Source organism: Passer domesticus, chromosome 11 (assembly GCF_036417665.1).
Source record: "Passer domesticus isolate bPasDom1 chromosome 11, bPasDom1.hap1, whole genome shotgun sequence".
NCBI lineage: Eukaryota > Metazoa > Chordata > Aves > Passeriformes > Passeridae > Passer > Passer domesticus.
The window spans coordinates 12193360-12213549 of record NC_087484.1 but is presented as its reverse complement, the minus strand read 5'-3'; the positions used below and the strand labels follow the sequence as shown (position 1 = coordinate 12213549).

At 47.8% G+C, this 20190-nt stretch overlaps 2 protein-coding genes across 3 annotated transcripts in view; one reads left to right on the top strand and one right to left on the bottom strand.

Annotated features, from left to right (window-relative positions):
• Positions 1 to 3481: 3481 nt before the first annotated feature.
• BDH1 (3-hydroxybutyrate dehydrogenase 1) lies at positions 3482 to 19119 on the bottom strand. Of its 2 annotated transcripts, none has more exons than XM_064385730.1 (7): positions 18984 to 19119; positions 17704 to 17835; positions 14570 to 14642; positions 12958 to 13068; positions 7986 to 8127; positions 6592 to 6744; positions 3482 to 5305 (listed from the first exon to the last, which is right to left on the bottom strand). In XM_064385730.1, the coding sequence occupies exons 2-7, from the start codon at positions 17784 to 17786 to the stop codon at positions 4836 to 4838; spliced, it is 1032 nt and encodes a 343-aa protein (XP_064241800.1). In that variant the 5' UTR covers positions 17787 to 17835; positions 18984 to 19119; the 3' UTR covers positions 3482 to 4835. The 2 variants fall into 2 exon arrangements, with proteins under 2 accessions (XP_064241800.1, XP_064241801.1); XM_064385731.1 differs by lacking the exon at positions 18984 to 19119 and adding an exon at positions 18394 to 18546.
• Positions 19078 to 20190, top strand: part of LOC135278874 (D-beta-hydroxybutyrate dehydrogenase, mitochondrial-like) — a 16888-nt gene continuing 15775 nt past the window's right edge. Inside the window, exon 1 of the mRNA XM_064385732.1 lies at positions 19078 to 19210. Coding sequence (XP_064241802.1) covers positions 19109 to 19210 — 102 coding nt within the window. The 5' untranslated portion in view covers positions 19078 to 19108. The remainder of the gene's footprint in view (positions 19211 to 20190) is intronic.

Here is a 20190-nt window from a genome sequence, read left to right as displayed (position 1 = left end):
CTCCACTGTTCCTCACTGGCTGCAGGAGAGCTGCAGGATGGCATCTGTGCTCCTGCATGTCCCTCTCTGCATGGTGAGGGTGGAGGTCCCCAGAACCACAGGCCAAGCTGCCATCCCCGTGTTGCCACTACCACCCTCCCTGCTGGCAGGGGCAGTGTGTCCCTGCAGCTGACAGAGTGGAGATGAGCTGCCCCATCTGACTGCCAGCAGCAGGGTATAATCACAGCACCCCCTTCACCCACCTCCCAGAGAGGGCCATGATGCTCAGGTGATGGCTGGTGACAAGCAAAGGGTGGCCATCCCTGTGACAGGTGCACAGGCTGCTCCTGGCCTGGGCATCTCCTGTCTCTTGCACTCCTGCTCAGTGAGGAAGAACTCCTGGCTTGCTGCTTTGGTGGTACCAGGCCAGCACCTCCTCTCCTACAGGGAAGTGCCAGTTTAAGTCCACAGCACCCCGAGGCTGCACAACAAGCCCTACATCACTGCTGGGAAAGAGGGGAGAGAAACCAGTGCAGTGATCCTGAGTGGTACCTTCCCAAGGAAGTGGCATCAGATGTGAGTTATGCTTATGATTCCCTTCTTGTTTTCTGGAGAGATACTTTCTTTTCAGAGCCACAGCCCTGGAAGTCCCAGCAGCTGCACATACATGTAAAAGCAAGACCCCCTTGGCTTCAGTCCAACCTCAGAACAGACAGGGATTTCACTTTGTAGCTCAGAACTGAGCCACTTTCATGTTTAGTTGAGGACCTATATAATTGTTATACTTAATTCAAGTGGGGAAGACATCCTGTGCTCTGCTGTTTAACAGTGCCTGAACTTGAGTGATCCTTTCCTCTTTTCTGTTTCCAGTCCAGTTTTCAAATTGCCACTCCAGGGTAAATCTCAGCCACACCCACAGGGCTGAGACCCAGGAGGGAGCCTGGGTCAGACCTCTGCCGGGATGTGGGAGCTCAGGCATGGGCCTGGGAGCAGGTCTCCTGAAGGTGTGTGAATTTCTGGCTGTGAAATGATCTCCTGTTTAGCAGGGACTTTGTCCTGGGAAGGTGGCAGCAAGGAGTCACTAAATGCTGGTACTCACTACCCTCATCACCAGGAGCAAAAAGTGGGTAGGACTTCTGAAGTGGGTAGGACTTCATGATTTCCACATTAAGGCTCAGAACAAGATGTAACAGCTGTAGCTGAAATTACTCCAGCTCTGCTACTTCCCACCACCCAAGGCAAAGTTATTTTTAACTCCAGGTTCCCTAAGGGATACTGCACAGTGAGATCTGTTGCACCATCACCAAGGGTCTTTGCTTCACAGGAAATCAGGGAAGAGAGAGCCCTTCCTCCAGCCAGCTGGGACCAGACTGGAGCTCAGGTGTGTGCACCCCTACAAACTGACCCCTGCAGGCTCCCCAGCTCCTCCTGAGGGAGCAGAAGCTGTCCCTGAGGCAGCCTTGAGAGTACAGAGCACCAGGTGCCTGGCCAAGTTCTCTTTTTTTCTTTTCAGTTCTCAAACAAACTTGGGCTGAAGGCACTCCAGGAGCTGCAGTGGCACCGTGCAGGCAGACCTCGAGGGCTCTGAGTCAAAAGGACAGTCATGCAAACCCAGAGGGGATTAGCTCTTAATGCGCTTCTCAGGGCAAACCCTGAAATCGGGGATTGCCAAGATCCCAGCAGAAAAACTAACCAGCTTGCTGCCCTCCTGACCACAAATCCACTGCCAAACTCACCCAGAGTCAGGAAAACTCACATAGAAATGTTGGAACAGCTGTGGATGCACAGGAGCACCCCAGCCATTGCCTCCCCATCACACAAAACCACACAGCTCCCCGTGACTTGCACTGCAGGGCAGCAGGACTGTCACAGCTCCTTCAGCCCTGGCGCAGTGGCACAGCTCCAGAGCTCCCTGAGGCCACCTCATGGGAGAGCTCAGGAGCCTCCAGAAGAAATGCCATGTACATGTGAGTGCAGTTATCCCTGCTCAGCTTTATCCTTCTGGCTGGGAATGAACACGGTGCTGTGGAACACCTGCTACATTTGCTCCCAGGGTCTCAGAGCTAACTGAGATAACCTGGCTGTGCACTCAGATTCCTCCTGTCCTGGGGTGGCTTCACAATGCTGAATTGTATCCCCACTGGTTTAGCCCAGAAATAAGTTTTGCACCTTTAAAACTATATCTGAGAGTGAAAGAGGGGAGGAGACGTGGTGCAGTGTCTGAGGTGGCTGTATTCAAAACCATAAAGATAAGAGCTTTCAGCATTCCTTCTCACAGACCTTGTTGTCTGCAGCACAGACACTGGGAGAGAGCTCTCCTTTGCTTTTAGTTATTTTTAGCTAGCTGAGGCAGAGAAGTTCCCCGGAGTGTGGAATTTCTTTTGGAACTGATTGGCCCTGCTGTGGACTGAAACCCCAGAAAAACACCAGGAGCTCACACCTGTGGCCCATCGGGGCCGGGACTCTGCATTCCAGCACCGGAGGGATTGATAAGAGACTGAACAAGCCGAGCTACACACTGTGAGAAGGACTTTCTGAATCTCTTCAGAACAGTGAGGGGTTTTATTGTTTAATATTATTCATTTTTAATATTTGTGAATACTTTGTTTGTTAAATAAACAGGTTTTTTCCACTTTTCTCCAAGGAAATCTTTCCCTGAACCAACTGGGGGAGGGGCCGCTTGAATCTGCTTTCTAGAGGGACCCCTTTGGAAGTTTCCTCCCAAATTTGCCCCAAATCAGGACACCTCCATATCTAACCCCCCTGATTTGTATTAAAACCCAGCAGTAAAACTGGGAGCTAACATCCCAGGTGAAATTACATTATTTTTTATGCTACTTAGCATCTTAAAAGCTAAATTTTAGACTACAAGAACTTCCCTTGTAAAGGCTTTTCTCTCTCTGTTGTGTCATCTGCAACAGACAGTGTTATCCAGGTGTTTTGCTCTGCTTTGCAATTCAGTCCTTGTGCCTGCTGGGTAGTTCATACTCATGTTTTATCCTAGAGAAGAGTCCCTCTATTGGAAAACAAGGCAATATGCCCTGCACTCAAGATGTAACTACCACTGCTGGGATTCTGGAGAAAATCAGAAAGGTCTGGAAACCAGCCAGTCTCCCTCTGGAATTTATTTGGGATCTGTCACTGACCTGTTGTGTGCTGCCCTGCTGAATCACTGCTACTACCCTCCCCTCTTCAGAGCTCAGTTTCCTTTCCTGATCTCTTAGGAATAATCCATAATAATCCTTTGTAATCTGCAAGAGTCCACTCCAAAAGCAGGTTTAAGAGCTGTGAATACACAAAGTGCAGGCATCTCTGTCACGAGATGCAGGACACAGCTGGTACTCCTACTTAAGTCTTGCAATACCCAGTACAGACATGAAGGGCTCAAGACTGCAGATGAGCCTCTGAACGATGTGTGTGTGTAACAGACATGAACCTCACCACTGCAGAAAATGAGCCTTCACCTTATATATTTCATAAATAAAGAGAGGGAGCCTCTGAATTTTGTTACCATTCATGTATACATTTATTAAGCCAAAGGAGTTTGATCATGTCAAAGTATGTTACTAGAGCACATGAAATCTTTTCAACTTCACTAACAATGGTCATTAATTACTTTTTATTTTTGCCTTTCAAGCTTAAAAAAATTTCCTCTTTCTGAATTCCTCATGAAAGGTTCTTTTTTTTTTCCTTTTCTTTTCTTAAAGTACAAAACAAATGTTTCTCAGATATGTAAACAACCATCATGGAAATGAGACTGCTCCTAAAGTTAACATTATTGTTATGGATGTTCTGATAGATCTATGTCATGTGGCATGTATTTCAGCTCAGTGACTCCTTCAATGGAAGTTATTATTGTTATCATCACCTGTGCTGCAGTACTGGAGGCCTGGTCAGGGTTAAGACCCTTCTGTGCAAGCTGCTGTACAAATACTTGGCTGTAACTGAGGTCCCTGGAGAGAAGGGCAATCACTGTTGTGACTATAATCCTCCCTGCTCCATCTGCTCTGCAATGGAGCTCAAGGGAAGCTCCTCTCCAAGCTAACTCTGGAGTTCATGTTCAGATACTGGTGAAGGGAAGGGAAATGTCACTGCAGGCCAATCCTGACACCTGCAGTCCTGTGCGTAAAGCTGCTCACAGTTATGGGAATGCTCATATGAGTAAAAAACTGATGTGGTGAAAGTCTGCAAGGTTGAGTCCCTGGGTCGCTGAACTCCTTTGCAAGAAAGCATGCAGGAAAAGCAGACTGGTTCCTTTTCTCTAAGGTTTCATCAGTATGATTCTAAGAGAGAAGGGGATGGGGTCAGTTGCTCAGTTTCAGCACCTTGAGCATTTTGAGTTCTGATCCCCAAATTAAAGAAGTCTCTGCTCTGCCTTGGGCTACTGTGACCAGGCCTGGAAAAGTCAGTTGGACATTCTTTGTCATGAGGAAGCAGTGGTTTGCCATTAGAGCATGGAGGGATTCTGTTTTATGGTGTGCAGGCTGCATCCTAGGCAGGAACTGTGAAGATTGTGTTTGGCCATCAGCAGAAATTATTCTGAAAAAGCTTCAGAGCAATTGCAGTTTAAATAATGATTACAATTTCATATTTGAGGTGAAAAAAGAAAGGATTACATGAAATAAATAGCAAAAAAATCATTGTCCCTGCACAAACATAACATATTCCTGCCTATGAAACATCCCTTGCAAATTACTGCCTTTTAGGTTATGTCAGATATTTAAATGAACCCTTTAGAGCTAAAATACAGTACTCTGAAATGAGGTTAGAAAAATTTTAAAAGGACTAATGGGAAGTGTGTACAAAGCTCTCTTTAAAACAAATTTCCCACCTGGATAGCTTATGAGCGCGAGGCCTCAGTAGACGTAGAGCCGGTCTGCGATGGCAGCGGGCATGTGGGTCATGATCTGCATGCGCAGCCACCAGTAGTAATCCATGGGGTGGTAGCGGGTGTAGGGGGCCGTGGAGGTGAGCGCGTGCGCCACGCTCTCGATGACCGGCGAGGTGTCCCGGGAGCCGCTGTTGCAGTACGACTCCATCTTGCTGACCTGCTCGTCGAAGTACTTCCTGCCGTAGTCCTTGCGCACGATCTCGGGGAGCTCGTCCCACATCTTGTCGGCGATGGCTTTGATGCGCTCGGGGCTGTACAGGTTGGTGCCGGCGATGAAGTTGCCGGGCTCCACGATGCTGACCATGACGCCCTGGGGCTGCATCTCGTAGCGCAGGCAGTCGGAGAAGGCTTCCACGCCGAACTTGGTGATGCAGTAGGGCGAGCGGGCGGGGCTGCCCATCCGCCCCATCATGCTGCTGATGTTCACCACACGGCCTAGGCAGAGACAGAGCACAGCTGAGCTGTGGGACCTGGCCTGGAGCAGGTACCTGGCACACACCAACCAACGCATTCCTGAACGTGCATCCGCCCACCTGCCCACTGCTCACTGCCTGGCAGAGCTGCTCATGGCTCTGCACTCCTGGGCAATGGCATTCAGGTTTGTGCTCCTTGGCTCATTCTACCTGAGGGAACAGGCACATGCTGACACACAGAGCTCAGTGCTCTGGGGAACACAGGAGAGGCTGGACAGAGCCTGCATGGGGGGAAACAGGATTGCTCAGCAGCAATTTGGACTGAGCCCAGACAAGTAAAAGCAGGAACAAATAAAGGCTCTGAGCTTGTTTACTTGCAAATCAAAAACCAGTGGTGGCTCAGAGTGTCTGCTCCTCAAAATGGAATAGATTGCTCCTGTACCACCAATGGGCAGTGCAGCTTAAGTGCACTGCACTCTTCCATGTGACAACTGGGTTATGGCTCCAGGAACAGAGGCCTTTCTCCCTGCCAGAAGCCATCCATCTGGGCTGGGGAAAGAGGCTGTGGATGCTGTAGCCTAGGTAGAGGTTGGAGTTTTTTGCACTTTCTGCCAGGGCTGATTGCTGAGTTGTGTTAGAAAGAGAAACTTTGACCTCAGAAGTGGATAACCTTCCATGGTGGAAGAAGGGCTGCCCAGGCCACATCCAGCCCAGGTCTGCAGCACAGGGCAATATTGTCAATGCCTGTAGATGTGTCAAGAGTGAAAAATACTCTAATTTAGTCAGGCAGTAGACCCTAGCACAGGAAAGCTTTTGACCCTTTATGCTAAGACCCATGCAAGCTCCAGGTTTGCATGCCTTTGCTGTACAACCCCCTCTTTTCCTACATCACAGTCTCCCAGAGTAACAGTGCACAATAACAACTTCCCTGCAAGAAATTTTTGCACTGCTGCTGCTGATTTCTATATAGCAGGGAGGAATGCTCCTGGCACTGTAATTTATTGTGAGCTGCAGTTTCTGAACAGGTAAAAGAAGATACAATGGATTAGATCTTGTGTGGGATGTTGCAGGAGAAGGCAGCACACATGGGAAAAAGAAATAACAGGTTTTCAGGCCTGCTGCCTTGCTGTGTAACTCAGAGAGGTGAGGCAATCTGTGTGTCTGCTGGGGACACATTCTGTCTCTGAGGGCAGGAAGGTGTCAGTGGTGCAGAGAGAAGGGCCATAGACCTTCTGGCCTCTAACACAGCAAGAGTGGCAGGATGAGGGACCTGCTACAGGGAGAGCCAGTCAGGAGCCCTGCACTCACCCTTTGACCTCCGGATGAGCGGGAGGAAAGCCTTGGTGGTTCGCACGGTCCCCCACAGGTTCACTTCAGCTACCTCCATGTAGGTGTCCATGCTGGTGAACTCAACTTCCCCAAATGTGGAGATCCCAGCGTTGTTAACCAGCCCCCAGAGCCCTACAAGACAAAATCAAGCACCATTAGTTGTGCTAGCTGGTTATTGAATCACACAACAGAGCTTTTCATTATGACTTGTGATGGTGAAGACCTGAGAACAGAGTCCAGAGTGCACTTCAGTCTCCTGAGAAAACAGAACCACCATGGAGATCTGCCTGTACCACCCAACACTGCAGCCACAAAGTACTGTGAATGAGGCTTCCCAGGAAGTTCTGAGCAACCAGAGAATTTCAGCCTTGTCTTAGCTGCTCTCCTTGCCACTCTTTTTTTATCCATCATATTTTTTTAAAAGAAGAAAAATGTATAATTCTAATTGTACAGGAAACATGCTGAGAAAAGTCCGAGAAAGGCTTCTGTCATTTAGAAAAACTCGCTTTTATCTGTTGACTGACTGTGTCCAGATCTGTGTTATCAGAAGAAGCCCAAGAAAGGCAACTTCATCCTGGCCTGTGCTTGAGAATACAGAGCTAGAAAACTTAATTTATATAGAAAATCCATATGTAAAAATTAAATACAAAGAAAATAAAAAAAATTGTTTGCAAAATCCAAACCAAAACTCTACTGGTTTTTCTGCTTTAAAACAACCTTCTGTTGAATGTGGATATCCTTTAGGAGAAAAATGTACTTCAAAGGGTGGAAAGGTTTCAGAAATGTATGAGCAAAGGCAATTTTCACAGTACTGAAGCAGAATTTGCTGCTCACCTCAGTAGAATGAAGTAGGCAGGTTAAGAAAATCAGTATAGCTACCCCCTGAACTCTAAAAGGTAATATCTACAATAGCACTAATGATACGCAGCTGGCTTCATGGGAAATTCTTTGGAAAACCTCTCCATTTCTTTTGCCATTTGAAAGAGTGGGGGACACATTTCCATTGTTAATTCCCAATCTTTGGGCACAGGGCAGGTTTTATGACAGAAAGGGAGTCACAATAACCTTCAGTTCACAGGAACAAAGTACTAATCCCAGAGCCTGGAACACCACTCTGGGTTTAGCCAATGTCCCTACAGGAGCTAGTGGAGAACAAAGCAGTTTTCCTTGTAGATGCTGTGTGAAGTGGGAAGCTCCTTTCTGTATGGTACAATATTCAAACAGGCCATTTGCTCTGTCCTGCTGCTCCTCAAAGATTCACATCCTTCAATCACATGCTCAGCTTTTGAAATACACCCTGACAATGCTGTCAGAGCCCAGCCAAAGAAGCTCCTGTCCCCTGTGTTGCCTCAGAGCCCGTTGCATACACTCACCTTTCTCTGGGTCCTCGAGGCTGTTTTGCACATGCTCCACTGCCCGGTCCATTTCTTTGCTGTCACAGACGTTGAGCTGGACAGTTCTCATTCGATCACTCTTCATGGCATCCAGCTCCTTGGAGCCACCCTCTCCCTTGTCCTAGAGGGGAAGAAAGTGCTCGTTTCAGTCTGGCTAAAGAGCTTGTGCAGAATATCAAATGCCTACCAACTATCAAATCAAGCAAAAGAGGGCACAGGGCAGTCAGAATATTCAGGACAGTCCTGCAGCCCTAGGAAGAAGGGGAGCAGACAGGACTGGTCCTGCAGAACACCATTCCTCAAGCATCTCCATCTGACCATGAGTCCTGTACCAAGTCAGCTGGTACAAACTGCTTTAACCACCAAGAAAGCAGCCAGAGGTGGATCTGCTGCAGCAAGGCACCAAACAAGCACCCCCTGCTCAGTACAAGCTCCTGAGGCCAAGCTATGTCCCACTGCTGCAGTGGTGGGAATGTGGTGCCATCCTCACTTGGTTTGACACAGGGCACAGCAACTCACTTGGGGGGGGTTATGGTGTAAAATGGCCAGCAAGGGGCTGCACATCTACATTGCACGTGCTTGTTGGTGACACTGCCAGCTTTGGGAGCAACAGACTGAGAAGAGGGACTGCTGCCCACTGCTCTCTCCTTTCAGCTGATCTGTACACAGGTTTCCAGGCAGTGCAAGCCATAACTACTGCCTCCAAAGGACAGCTACAGAGTCCAATACTCGAGAGCCTGGCCAGTCTGTTTGCTGGCAATTCACCCAGGCATCTTCTCCAGCATCTTACTTTCTTCTCTACCTCCCCGTATCAACTTTTTCTCACTCTTATTTCCCTTCTCCATTCCTTTTGTCTCAGCTCAGAACAGCAGCTTCCCCCAGTACATTCTCTCACAGCTCAGCAAATTAACTGCAGCCAGCCCCTAAGGTACTTTCACATGGGCCAGACATTGCTGCCATGCCCAGAGCTCTGCTTTGCAGTGGTGAAGGCTGGCCATGGTGCTTCCAGGGTACAGACACAGGATGTGAGGATGAGATTGGGACTATAGCTGAATAATTTCAATTCTTATAAGTTACTGGACTGTACTGGCCAATCCAGAGTACTTTTGTAGAGGATGGTGAGATATACCTCTGAAAATGATCCGATTTTGAGAACATTCCTATCTTTACTATAAGAAGATCCTTCAGTATCATCCCTCATTAGAAGTCTGTTACTCACAGTTATCAGGCTAGACATGGAACATTTCCACAGGATCATCTGACATCTGCTCAGCTCTTCCTCCCCTACTGTTCTACCTTCTAGGTAGCCTCGCTCACTGAGTCTGCATCAGCAGGCAAGCATCAGAGTGCCCTTCACTTCTGACAAAGAAGGGGTTTTGTTTTCCTCTGAGCTGGAACAGGCCAGTACTTCATAGCAGGCCTTTTTCCTGACTGCTGAATGACATTAGATTGCTCTGAACACCTCAAGCCACAGGCACTCCCTGTCAGAGACAAGCAGGCAGTTGTCAATGACATGGAGCTTGTCTGCAGTCTGGGCCCAGGCTGCCCATCTGCTCCTCAAGAGAGAGCTCCCTTCAGAGACCATACTTTGGATACCACATGAAGGTGGCCATACAACCCTGTCTCTGTGCCACTGGTCTTCCAAAAGTCCTTTTCCAGCTCCTCTCATTCCTGCACTTATATACTGCACTCAGAGACATTTCACTAACATAACTACCTGACATCTCCTGTCTTCTCCTCCATGCTGCCATATTCCATCACAGACTGTTAACACCAGTTAGTGTTTGTCCTTAAGAGAGGGCATCTACTGCTTTCTCTTCCTAGGGAAGCATACTGCTTACAGAAGGGAGTGGTTAGAAGGCTCATGTGCAGTTTGATGACAGTGTTAGGAGTGACTGAAAAGAGTTTGGTGCTAAGTTTGTAGCTCACTCAAAAGCACTAAGGTGCCAAAGCAGTCTATACGGCAAAGCATCGGAAAGCATACAAGTGGCAAATGTGGGAATGCCATCAGGGAATCAGCAAATGCAAACATGCAAGTCTCTTGAAAACAGCACATATTGCTAAAGGAAAGAAGGAAAATGAAGCCCAGGTCCTTCTCTCCCTGATCCCAGTTCTATGAGGTGCTACAAAATCTCTGGGTCACACCAGCCTTAGAGGCCTCACAGCTCTGCTGGGACCTCCACAGCATCTTCTTCCTCAACCCTGCAGGGTTGGCTCTGCAAGCCAGCTCCCTCCTGCCCTCCCACCCAGGTGCAGCTGGGTGCTTGGCCAGGGACTCCTGGGGCTGGGCTTCTGGCCAAGAATTGGACTCCAGATGTTAACCCACACCCACAAGGCCATTCCCTTGGCTTTCAGCAAGGGCAGATGGGAGATGTTTAAGTCAGGCACCTGGTGACTGCGTGTCCTGCCAGGGGATGCAGCCTGGCCCACAATCCCCAGGCCCATATACAGCAGTGAAAGGACCTTCTCATGCTACAGCAGAAGACCAGTACATCTCTGCTGCCAGCCCCAGGGCACACTGTTCCTGTGGCAAGCAGGCCCAACTCCTGCACACTGAAAAAGCACATTGCTGCCTTGCCATTCTCTTTCCATGGTCACTCTCTGTGGCTCCTGGGCTTCAGTTTGTATCTATTTCAGTGTGTCCTTGGTCTCAACACCCTGTGGCTCTGAGCACTCCTGTGGAGCCCTGCAGTGGCCAGCCTGTGTGCCAGCTTGCTCAGAGGACCTCTGCCTTCTCATTCCCCTGCAAGCCTGAGCACACACAGCAAAGCAAACAGGGGTTCCACCACACTCCTGACAGCAGAGACAAACATCACATATGTCCAGTGGTCACAGATATGGATGGAAAAATACCTTCTTCATCTTGTGTCAGCTGGCTTCTCCATATATTAACCAAAGAGGTAAAAATAAAACAGCTGCAGCATGAGTGTTCATTGGATCCAGTCTACCACTGTCTTTTGGCAATGCAGCATCAACACAACTCTCACATGAGTATATTTGCCACTGAAAACGTTAGGAAGTAACTGTGTGTGAAACAGCACACTATTAGCACAGATCCATCCTCGGGCTCCCCTCAGTCATCACTCTACACTCCTCTCTCATGTTTCCTTTAGTTAAATTACAGTCAGGTGCTCAGGATCTGGCCACTTTAGGAAATCTTTCCTAATTGTCAGCACTGCACATACTTTTAATCTGCAGTAATGACATGGCATTCCTAAGAACTGTGCATGCCCTGAGGACACAGTGGCTCCCCAAACAGCAGTCTGCTCCTGATGTGCAGGTGTGCTGTGAAAAACAAACCCATGGAAGTGAAAAATCAGCTCAGTCTCCTGGAGTTGTTTTTGTTCTACAGAAAGTATAATGGCCTGAAGACACAAGGGAGGCCACTCAGCTATAAAAGGAGCTTTGGCATTTTCCAGTGTATTCTGATGACAACTGCTGTTACCATTCTTGGCATGGCCACAGAGATTTTCTAACATGGTGTGTGAGTTCAGCTAAAGAAGCACTATTTAATTACAGAGTAATAGTGCAAAGCTTTCTGCTGATTTTTTTCTGTGAGGAAGTAAATATTGATCAAAGCCTAAAAGAGTTCATGTTGAAATTGTCAGAGGCCAAGATTTTCCATGAATATGCATTCAGCAGAAAAAGTACTGAAGACAACAAAAATAGAAGGGAGACTTCAGTAACTGTTAGGTATATCCACAGAAAATTGTGCCTTTTTAGCAGCTTAGACAGAAAAAATGAAACCTGTAAGTAACTTTACAACTCTGAAGTTTTTGACTTCTGTCAACATAGAGGCAGGCTATTACTCTAAACAGTGTTTTTTAAGTTTGCAGTGTTCTTATATTCTCTTATGTTGATCTTCAGTTACAAAAGCTGAATAGAAACATTTGTCAAAAAAGTACTTATTTACTCTCTGTCTTGAGCCCTTTTAAAAGAGCAGTTTGTACCAAGTGTCCTGTTCTGCTGTGACGCCTGTAGAGGGAGCCCAGGTTAACAAATAAATCTTTGACCCAACACTGGGACTCAAGACAGCTATCGAGACGGACATCTATTTTGAAAAAATGCAGTAGAAACAAATTACTAATTTAAGCAAAACTTAGTAATAATGCAAAAAAAAAAAGAATAGTAGAAAGTCAGATAACATTTAAGAATACCTGGCAAATTCTCTTTAAGTAGTATCACTATTCAAGACATGTTTATAGTGATGAGTGAGTTAAAAGATTAGATCAAACTAACTGACCCACCCCAGGATATCCTGAGGAGTAAGTTTGTTTCTGTTAGGAAATGGCCATGCAGCTAAAAAAAAGTGTAGTGCTTTATAAGGAGAGAGAGACTAAAACTCTCTCCTGTTCTCTATGACCATCAATTCTTTGCCACACCAAGTTCTCCTGCAGAGCCTATCAAGGCTGTGTCACTAAGCTGTTTGTGGCCTGATTCTTCACTCATTTGTACTACTGGGACTTCATCACCCACTCAACTATTTCAGGAGACCCCCAATATACACCATGGCATGGCTGTGCTCAGGAATATAGAAAAATATTCTTAAAACACATGCCATAAAATCACTGGTGGTATGGTGTATTTCCAAATTAATCAAAATAAGCCCTGCATAAATTTATACAGAGTGAGAACAGGGCCAAAGGTCCAGACTGCAGTCTGAAACCAAACTTTGCTTATGGTTAAGCCTATAAAATTAGATTTGGGATTCCAGTTCATCAGACATGGAACAGACCACAATGATGTGACTTAAATAAGAACCTCCCTAGATACCATTCAGTCCTGGTTCTGCTCTGTGAAATTCAAGCACCTTTCAAGTGTCTTTCCCTTTGGGGTACCAACCACCCTCTCTCCCCTTGGCAGAAAGCTGTGCAGAGTGGAGAGGGAAGCCTGGAGTTGCTATGTGTCACTGCACATGCCACAGGTGAAGAACAGCTTTTGTTTTCCCTACCTTTTGCAGGCAGCCAGCATAAATAATGAAACCTTTGTCATGAAGGTGCTTGGCCAAGGCAAATCCAAATCCTGAGTCACAGCCTGTTATAAGCACAGCTCTGCTGCCAATCTGCAAAACAAACCAGAACAAAATGCACTGGAATTGAGCATTTGATATCAGTGATTTGCAGTGCACAGAACAAGTCACATCCTTGGCCAGGAGCAGTCTGTTCCAGGGATGTTCTCTACACTCACTGCCCCCTGCCATCCAGTGCCTTCTGAACATGAGGAATGACATTTTCATGCCAAGTTCACCCCAGTGAGGCAGGAACACTGCCCTCCCAATTTGGAAGAGTTCAGCACCTCTGGCAACAGGCTTCCAAGGCAAACAGACCAAGCAAACCACCATGCTCTGGGAGTTCACATCCATCTTGAAACCTGAAAATATACCAGACAGTTCCCAAGACATAGTTTCCCTTCATCATGAACTGTTCCTGTATGTTCAAAGCAGGCACGAGTCCACTCTTGTGTACATGTAGCCCACAGGGCATGGAGAAGACAGTTTGACTGAAGAAAGGATATAGTTTAATCTTACTGACTGTTCACTTATCTTTCTCTCTCTAGCACCTAAGCCCTCTAGAGCTGGGTTCTAAGAGCTAAGAAGATTCAAGTAAGGTTAATATATGAAATCAGGACCAGTAGATCATCACTCTTTTTGTCTGGCTGGGCTTTTCTGGTCTTCCTATTTTTCCAGCTTACAATTTAAATGGAAATATATCTCCTTCCCTCTCCAAATTCCTTTTTCTAACCCAAAGACAGGCAGCAGTTAAATAACAAGCAGTTAAATAACAAGCTAAAATGGTGCATCAGACAGCCCAACAGCAACAATTGCACATCCAAGGTGCTGCTGTGGGTGTGATTACATAATAATTGCCTGCAATTCACTCCGACTCATCTCTTTTAACAAGCTATAAATTTGGCTTTCCCCAGCATACTCAAGGACTGATCAGGGTGGAAGCTGGGTGGAAGCAGCAAAGACTTCTCATACTGGAAGCCCAGCAGTGATGCAAGGATCACATCTGAGTTCCTCTGAAACTCTGTTCCAGAGTTATGGAGCAAGTTGTACATGCTCTAGCACGGCTACAGTGCTGAGTTCTGTGCCACAAGACAGACAAGATGACAAAACATTCCCCTCCCTTTTGCCTAGCACTGCTCCTGGCAAGTCAGTATCTTCAAGGAGAGGGCTGCTGAAAAGGGCCACTCTCTAGATCAAGTGGTGAGGACACACTGATTTATTTACATGTCTTTAAACAACTACCCTCCAGAAAGAGTGCTTTATTAAGAATTTGTCATCAGATTCCCTCCACTGTAAGGTGGAACATTTAATCTGCTGAGTGAGTTCCAAAAATAGAAAAAACCCACTTGTATGATTGTTTATTTCCATGCTTAGCAGCACATACTGTGCTACGTCAATGGAAGCTCGGTGCTAGGAAAGAATGTGGAGTATGCTTGAGAGGTCCAGCTTGGAGTCTTTCTGGCAAACTGGAAAGATGAATTTGGTCACCAGACTTCAGGGATTTTAAAACCCCTGCTCAGCAGAACTAGTTCCTGGAAGCCACAGTCACACTCACCTGATCGACTTCATTTGCATAAGAGCGGCTGCCACATGGGGACAAGAGAGGGAAGGAAAATCTCTGCACGGGCCTGTTAAAAAACCCAAAACAACAGGACAGTCAGATGTGGAATATCTTATCTGTTCCCTACTGCAGCAACATACACTTGTAAAGGAATGTAGTGCTGCCTACATACATGATGTAGATTGTCATTTGAAGAATCTAGTCTACACTTCTCCTTAGTCTGAGCCTGTGTGTTTCCTACAGCATAACACATTTGTTTCTCCAAAGACCTTGATGCTATTTCCAGCTGCAGAAGCTGTCTGGGTATTACAAAGTATTCTAAAATAGCTCCTGGTCTAGAGGCACAGAGCTGTTTTCACCCACAAAATGGGCAGTGCAGTGTTTGCATTTTCAAAAGCAGCAACACCCTCACTTAAGATGTGCACAAAGTTGGGGTATGGGAAGTTATTAATTTCTCTGATGAAGGTATTCTGCTGTGGCATTGTCTCTGACACCCAGCCTGAGGCTGAATTTGCTTGAATTTGTCTCAATCCTTTTACACACAGCTCCATCCTTATTTCATCCTGGATGACACTTCTTCCCCTGCAGTGTCTACCCATTAAATACACTTAGATTTTACATCCCCTTTTTGCAACTGTTTAAGCTAAGGAACACTGTCTTTGAGCAATACCTGCCATGCAGATCTGAAGCTCCTCCGCATAGTATGTGTGACTCCCAGAAGACAAAACATATTCACAAAGACAGACCAGAGCAAAGCAACAATGCCTTCCAGGAAATGAGATTCCATTTAGAAAAGCTATGTTACCCAGCATCACTCTGACTTAAGCCTTGCCATCATTCTGGCAAAAAATCTGGGCCTGAACAACAAATCAGATTGACCCCAAGCCCTGTCCTTGTCAGTTACCTCTCTGGACTTCATCAGCTTTTTCATTTTTGCTTTGGGCACTGACATTGCCCTGCAGGAGCTTCTGGCCTTTCCTTAGACTTGCTGTACTTCATCTACCCTTTGGGTCCTCCAACAACATCTATCCTTCCCAGAGCTTATTTTCCAGGCTGCTTGTTGGTTTCTAAGTAAATTTATATAACCATTCACAATTATCTCCAGCTCAGCCATCACAGGCTCTCGCAGGGTGACCTGTGCTAGATGACCTGTGCACAGCAGCTTGCAGATGCTCTGGCCTCTGAGCTGTATCTCAGGAAATCAAGGGATCTGTGAAGGCAGAAACTTTGAATCAGATGGGAAAGGAGATGACACATCCAGGCAATGGTGTTCACTCACCTTCCTGAAACAGTTAAGCTGTTTTTCTAACTTGGAGTGTCACAAGCCAAATCAGCTCTTGAAATAGCTATAGCTAACTTAATTGCTGCAAAGGTCAGTCCCCAGGCAGTGTGTGTTAACATCACTGACCTGCAATCCTGAATTGAAACTTTTACCTCAACAATAAGATTCTTGGTGTGTCTTAAAGTGCACAGAAATGTTCATAACATTTCTTTTAGTTGAATGAACTTGGTTTTTATTTTTCAGTGTCATGTTTGGTCCTGTTATTTTACTGCAGAGCACTGATTTGCTGCACTCAATTCACAATAATCTGTAGAGAATACCTACTAGACATTCTGCCTATCTTGACGTGAAGACAAGGGGAAAAGAAGAACAGATGCTGGCTGCTGCTGAGCAGGAAAGTCATCAGCAGGAACAACCAGGAAGTGATGTGAGCCCCCACATGGTACACTAATGTACCATAAGCCATTTTTGTCATTCTGCATCATTGAATCCTAGAGACGACAACAGAGATTTTTAGAATGCACAGATGGTCCTCAAATTGAATTTGTGCTTGTAATCATGTGCCTTTTGCTCAGTTCTCCCAAAAAAAGGAGTCACCAGCTTGAGGAGTCAAGTACAAAAATGCTGCTTCAGTGCATTAAGACACTGGTATAGTGGCAGCACTGCCTTTCAATGAACAGCTGGATTTCCACTGCAGGTTTAGCAACTTGTGGGGATTTGCAAATGCAACACAGGTTGGCCCCGAGTACAAGACACACAAAGCACAAATACACAGTAAGCAAAACAGAAGACGGAAGAAAAAAAAAACAAGAATATGCTGAAAATTCTTTCCTCAAGTTAATAAAACATTAATTTGTATTTTTAAGGCCACAGCAGATTCCTACAGGTGAACTCTGGTGTATGTGGAGCAAACAGGAGATAAAAGACCTATGTCTGTTTGCACAGGAAATCTCTTAACAGCCTAGCTATCTCCAACACCCTGTTACCAGAGCCACCCTTGACCGTGATGATGCTGGACATTGCTATCAGCAGCAGTAGAGCAACACTGGAGGTGGCAGTTCTTGTTTAACAGGCCATGAGCCCCTTCTAAATGGCTTATGTGCAATTAGTGGCACACACACTGCTGTTTGGGAAGCCTGCTCTAAAACAAAGCCAGGGAAAGCACTCAACTTGCTCTGAATTTGGACTAATAGGTTCCAATCATACAGCAATATAAATGCTGGGGGGTTTTCAGAGCTAGAAATTAGAATCAGATAGGCAATTTTCTGTTCACTTGCAGAAAAGAACCTGCTTAATCACTCAGCCCACTTCCATTTCTCAGTAAAACCCTCCCTCTCAACCTTCTCATTTCATGGGATTCGCTGCCTCTTTCATCACAGGAAATCACAGAAATATATGACAGTTTCTTGCACTGAAGCAAGGCCTACTTGCTGATATTCAAAAAAAACCTCTTGAGGGATACTGAATTAATGCTCTTTTAAACTTTTTAACTGCAATGTAAAAAAAAAAAAATAAATCCAACCTGTTTGCCAACCCCTCCTTGCATACAGAGTGCATCTCTGCTGTGCTCACTCAGTGACTGAGCCCTGGCACAGGCTGTCCAGGCAGGTTCTAGAGCACCCTTTGTTGGAGATACTCAAAAGCCACCTGGACACAGCTCTGGGCAAGCAGCTCAGAGAGGCCCTGCTTTAGCAGGGTGGTTGGACCACATGACCTTCAGATGTCCCTTCCAACCTCAACCACCTTGTGACTCTGTAAATAAACTGTCCCACTGAAATCAAGTGAGTCTTTGACGTGTGCTCTACTCAAGATGTCACTTTTTCTTCTTTTCCACCAAGTTACTTACCTGAAGCCATTCCCTGGGTCCTTGAAATTCAGGGCTTTCACAGAGAAGTTCAAGAGAGGGCGGGACAGCTTGGTGGCCAACATGTTTTCAACTAGCACACTTTACCAAAAGCAAAACTATTCTTCCTTAGCTCTGCAACACAAGACAGCACCTCTGTTTTAGTTGCTCAATTACTTTGCAAGACATGCTGACTCTGTATTTCAACAGGAAAATACAGTCCAAAGGAACTCATCTTCTCCCCTTGCAGTCCCTCACACAGAGATAAATAGCTCAACCTTGAGCCACCCAAGATGCTTTTAAATAAGGAAAAGCATTATAAGTAAACTACCAAGCACAGAGACATTTAAAGAAAATGTCAATTTCTCTTCTTTAATGCATCTTCAACTGGTTTCTCTGAAACGGGTAAAAATTAAGGTATTCATATGGAATATATTATTTAAAATGAGCTTTATGAAATACCTTTAAACAAAAATATAACTTCAAGTCACAGGTGATGTTATGTTACATGTTTCCAAAACAATCCTTGGCTTTACAGCTAGTACAGCCACGCAGTTAAAAATACATTTTTTGGTAAATAAGTAGCTGCTGATGCTGGACTAAGCACAGGGAACCACCAATAAACTCAATATCGAGTGAAAACATCTCAAGAACGAGACTTTGGTATGGAAAGTCAACGTCAATCATATTTACCTTGGATAAAACTAACCCAAGGCACAAAAACCATCTCCCAGTTCCTTTTATTGAAGCTGCGAAACGGTATCGAATTGCTAGGGGTGGTTTGCATCTCTGCCGAAGGCTGGGCCGCCACCGCGGCAGCTTCAGGGCCTGCTGGAAGCCAGGCCTGGGCTGGAAAGCTGTGAAATTACCGCAGAGGGAGCAGCGGTGGGCACCGCGATGGGGAGGGAGGGAGGGGGCGGACAGCGCTCAGGAGGCTCGGCTAATCCTCAGAAATCCCGGTGGTTTGATCCAATTCGGGAGCACGGCCGGCGTCCCCGCGGGTTTTTGCGAGCTTTGCAGGGAGAGGGCGAGGCCGGAGGTCCGCGGCAGCCCCGCCGGCCCGGCGCGGCCCAGCCCCTCTGCGGGACGCGGCTGCCGCGGCCCCAAAGGCGCTCACGGCCCGGCCGAGGCAGCGGGGGCGCGGCCGCCCGGGCTTGCGGCGGCTGCGGGCGAGGCCGCGCGGAGGAGATGCCCGCGGCCCCCGCGGGCAAGGTCGCCGTGCGAGCCGGCTGCCAGAGCTCCGCGACCCACCCCGGCCCGCCCCGCGGCCACCCGCGCGTTACCTGGAGCCGGCGGGTGCCGGGCGCTGCTGCCGTTTGAATGAGGCTGGGCCGGGGCCGCGGTGCCGGGCGCGGCGGGAGGCGGGCCGGGGGCAGGGCCGGAGCGGCGGCGGCGATAGGCTGCGGCCATGAGGAGCGGCGCGGGGCTGCTGCTGGCGCTGGGCGCCGCGGGGGTGCTGCTCCTCCGCCTCCTCCTCCTGCTGCCGCGGCGGGCCCGCCGCGCCCTGCCCGTGAGTACCGCGGCGAGGGGCCGGGGCTCGCCGGCAGAGCCGCCGGAGGAGCCCCGGGGCCCAAAATGGCGCCGGGCCGTGTGGCCGGGCCGGGCCGGGCTGAGGCGCTGCAGGTGTCGAGGCCGGAGCCGCAGTGCCTGGCCCGGGCCGGGCTGGTGGAGCCGGACAGATGCTGTGAGGGGGCGAAGCGCCGAGCTGGGCACGGCCCGGGGCGATGAGGGCCCTGCCGCGAGGCTCGGCCCGGCCCCGGTGAGGCGGGCGCTGCCCTCGGACCCGCGGTGCGGCGGCTGCTCCCCCCCGCAGTGCTTCACTGGGAGCGGGAACATGTTCATGTAATCATGGAATGGCCTCGGTTAGAAGGGACCTTAAAGATCATCCAGTTCCAACCCCGTCCCATGTGCAGGGACACCTTCCGCTAGACCGGGTTGCTAGAGCCCTGTCCGCCTTGGGCTCCAACGCTTCCAGGATGGGGCATGAACAGCTTCTCTGTGCCACCTGTGCCAGGGCCTCAGAACCCTCACAGTTTTTTTTCTCTAATATCTTGTCTAAACCTACTCTGAATTTAAACCCATTCCCCCTTGTCCTGTCGCTACATGCTCCTTTAAATGGTCTCCCCTCACAATTAGGTCACCCCAAAGCCCTTTCTTTTCCAGACTAAACAATCTAAATTCTCTCAGTCTTGTCTCATAGGAGAGGTGCTCCATCCCCCTGACCATCTTGGTGGCCTCCTCTGGATGCAGTCCAGCAGGTCCATGTCCTTCCTGTGTTGGGAGACAAGCTGGATGCAGCACTGCAGGTCTCACCAGAGTGGAGAGAATCGCCTCCTTTGACCTGCTGTCCATGCTGCTTTGGATGCCCAGGATATGACTTGCTCTCTGAGCCAATGTTTTTGCTTCAGGACTTCCGGCTCAGTTTTTCACCCCAGCATGACCAGAAAACAGCTGTAGTCTGATTGCAGCCTCCCACTTCACTCCTCCATC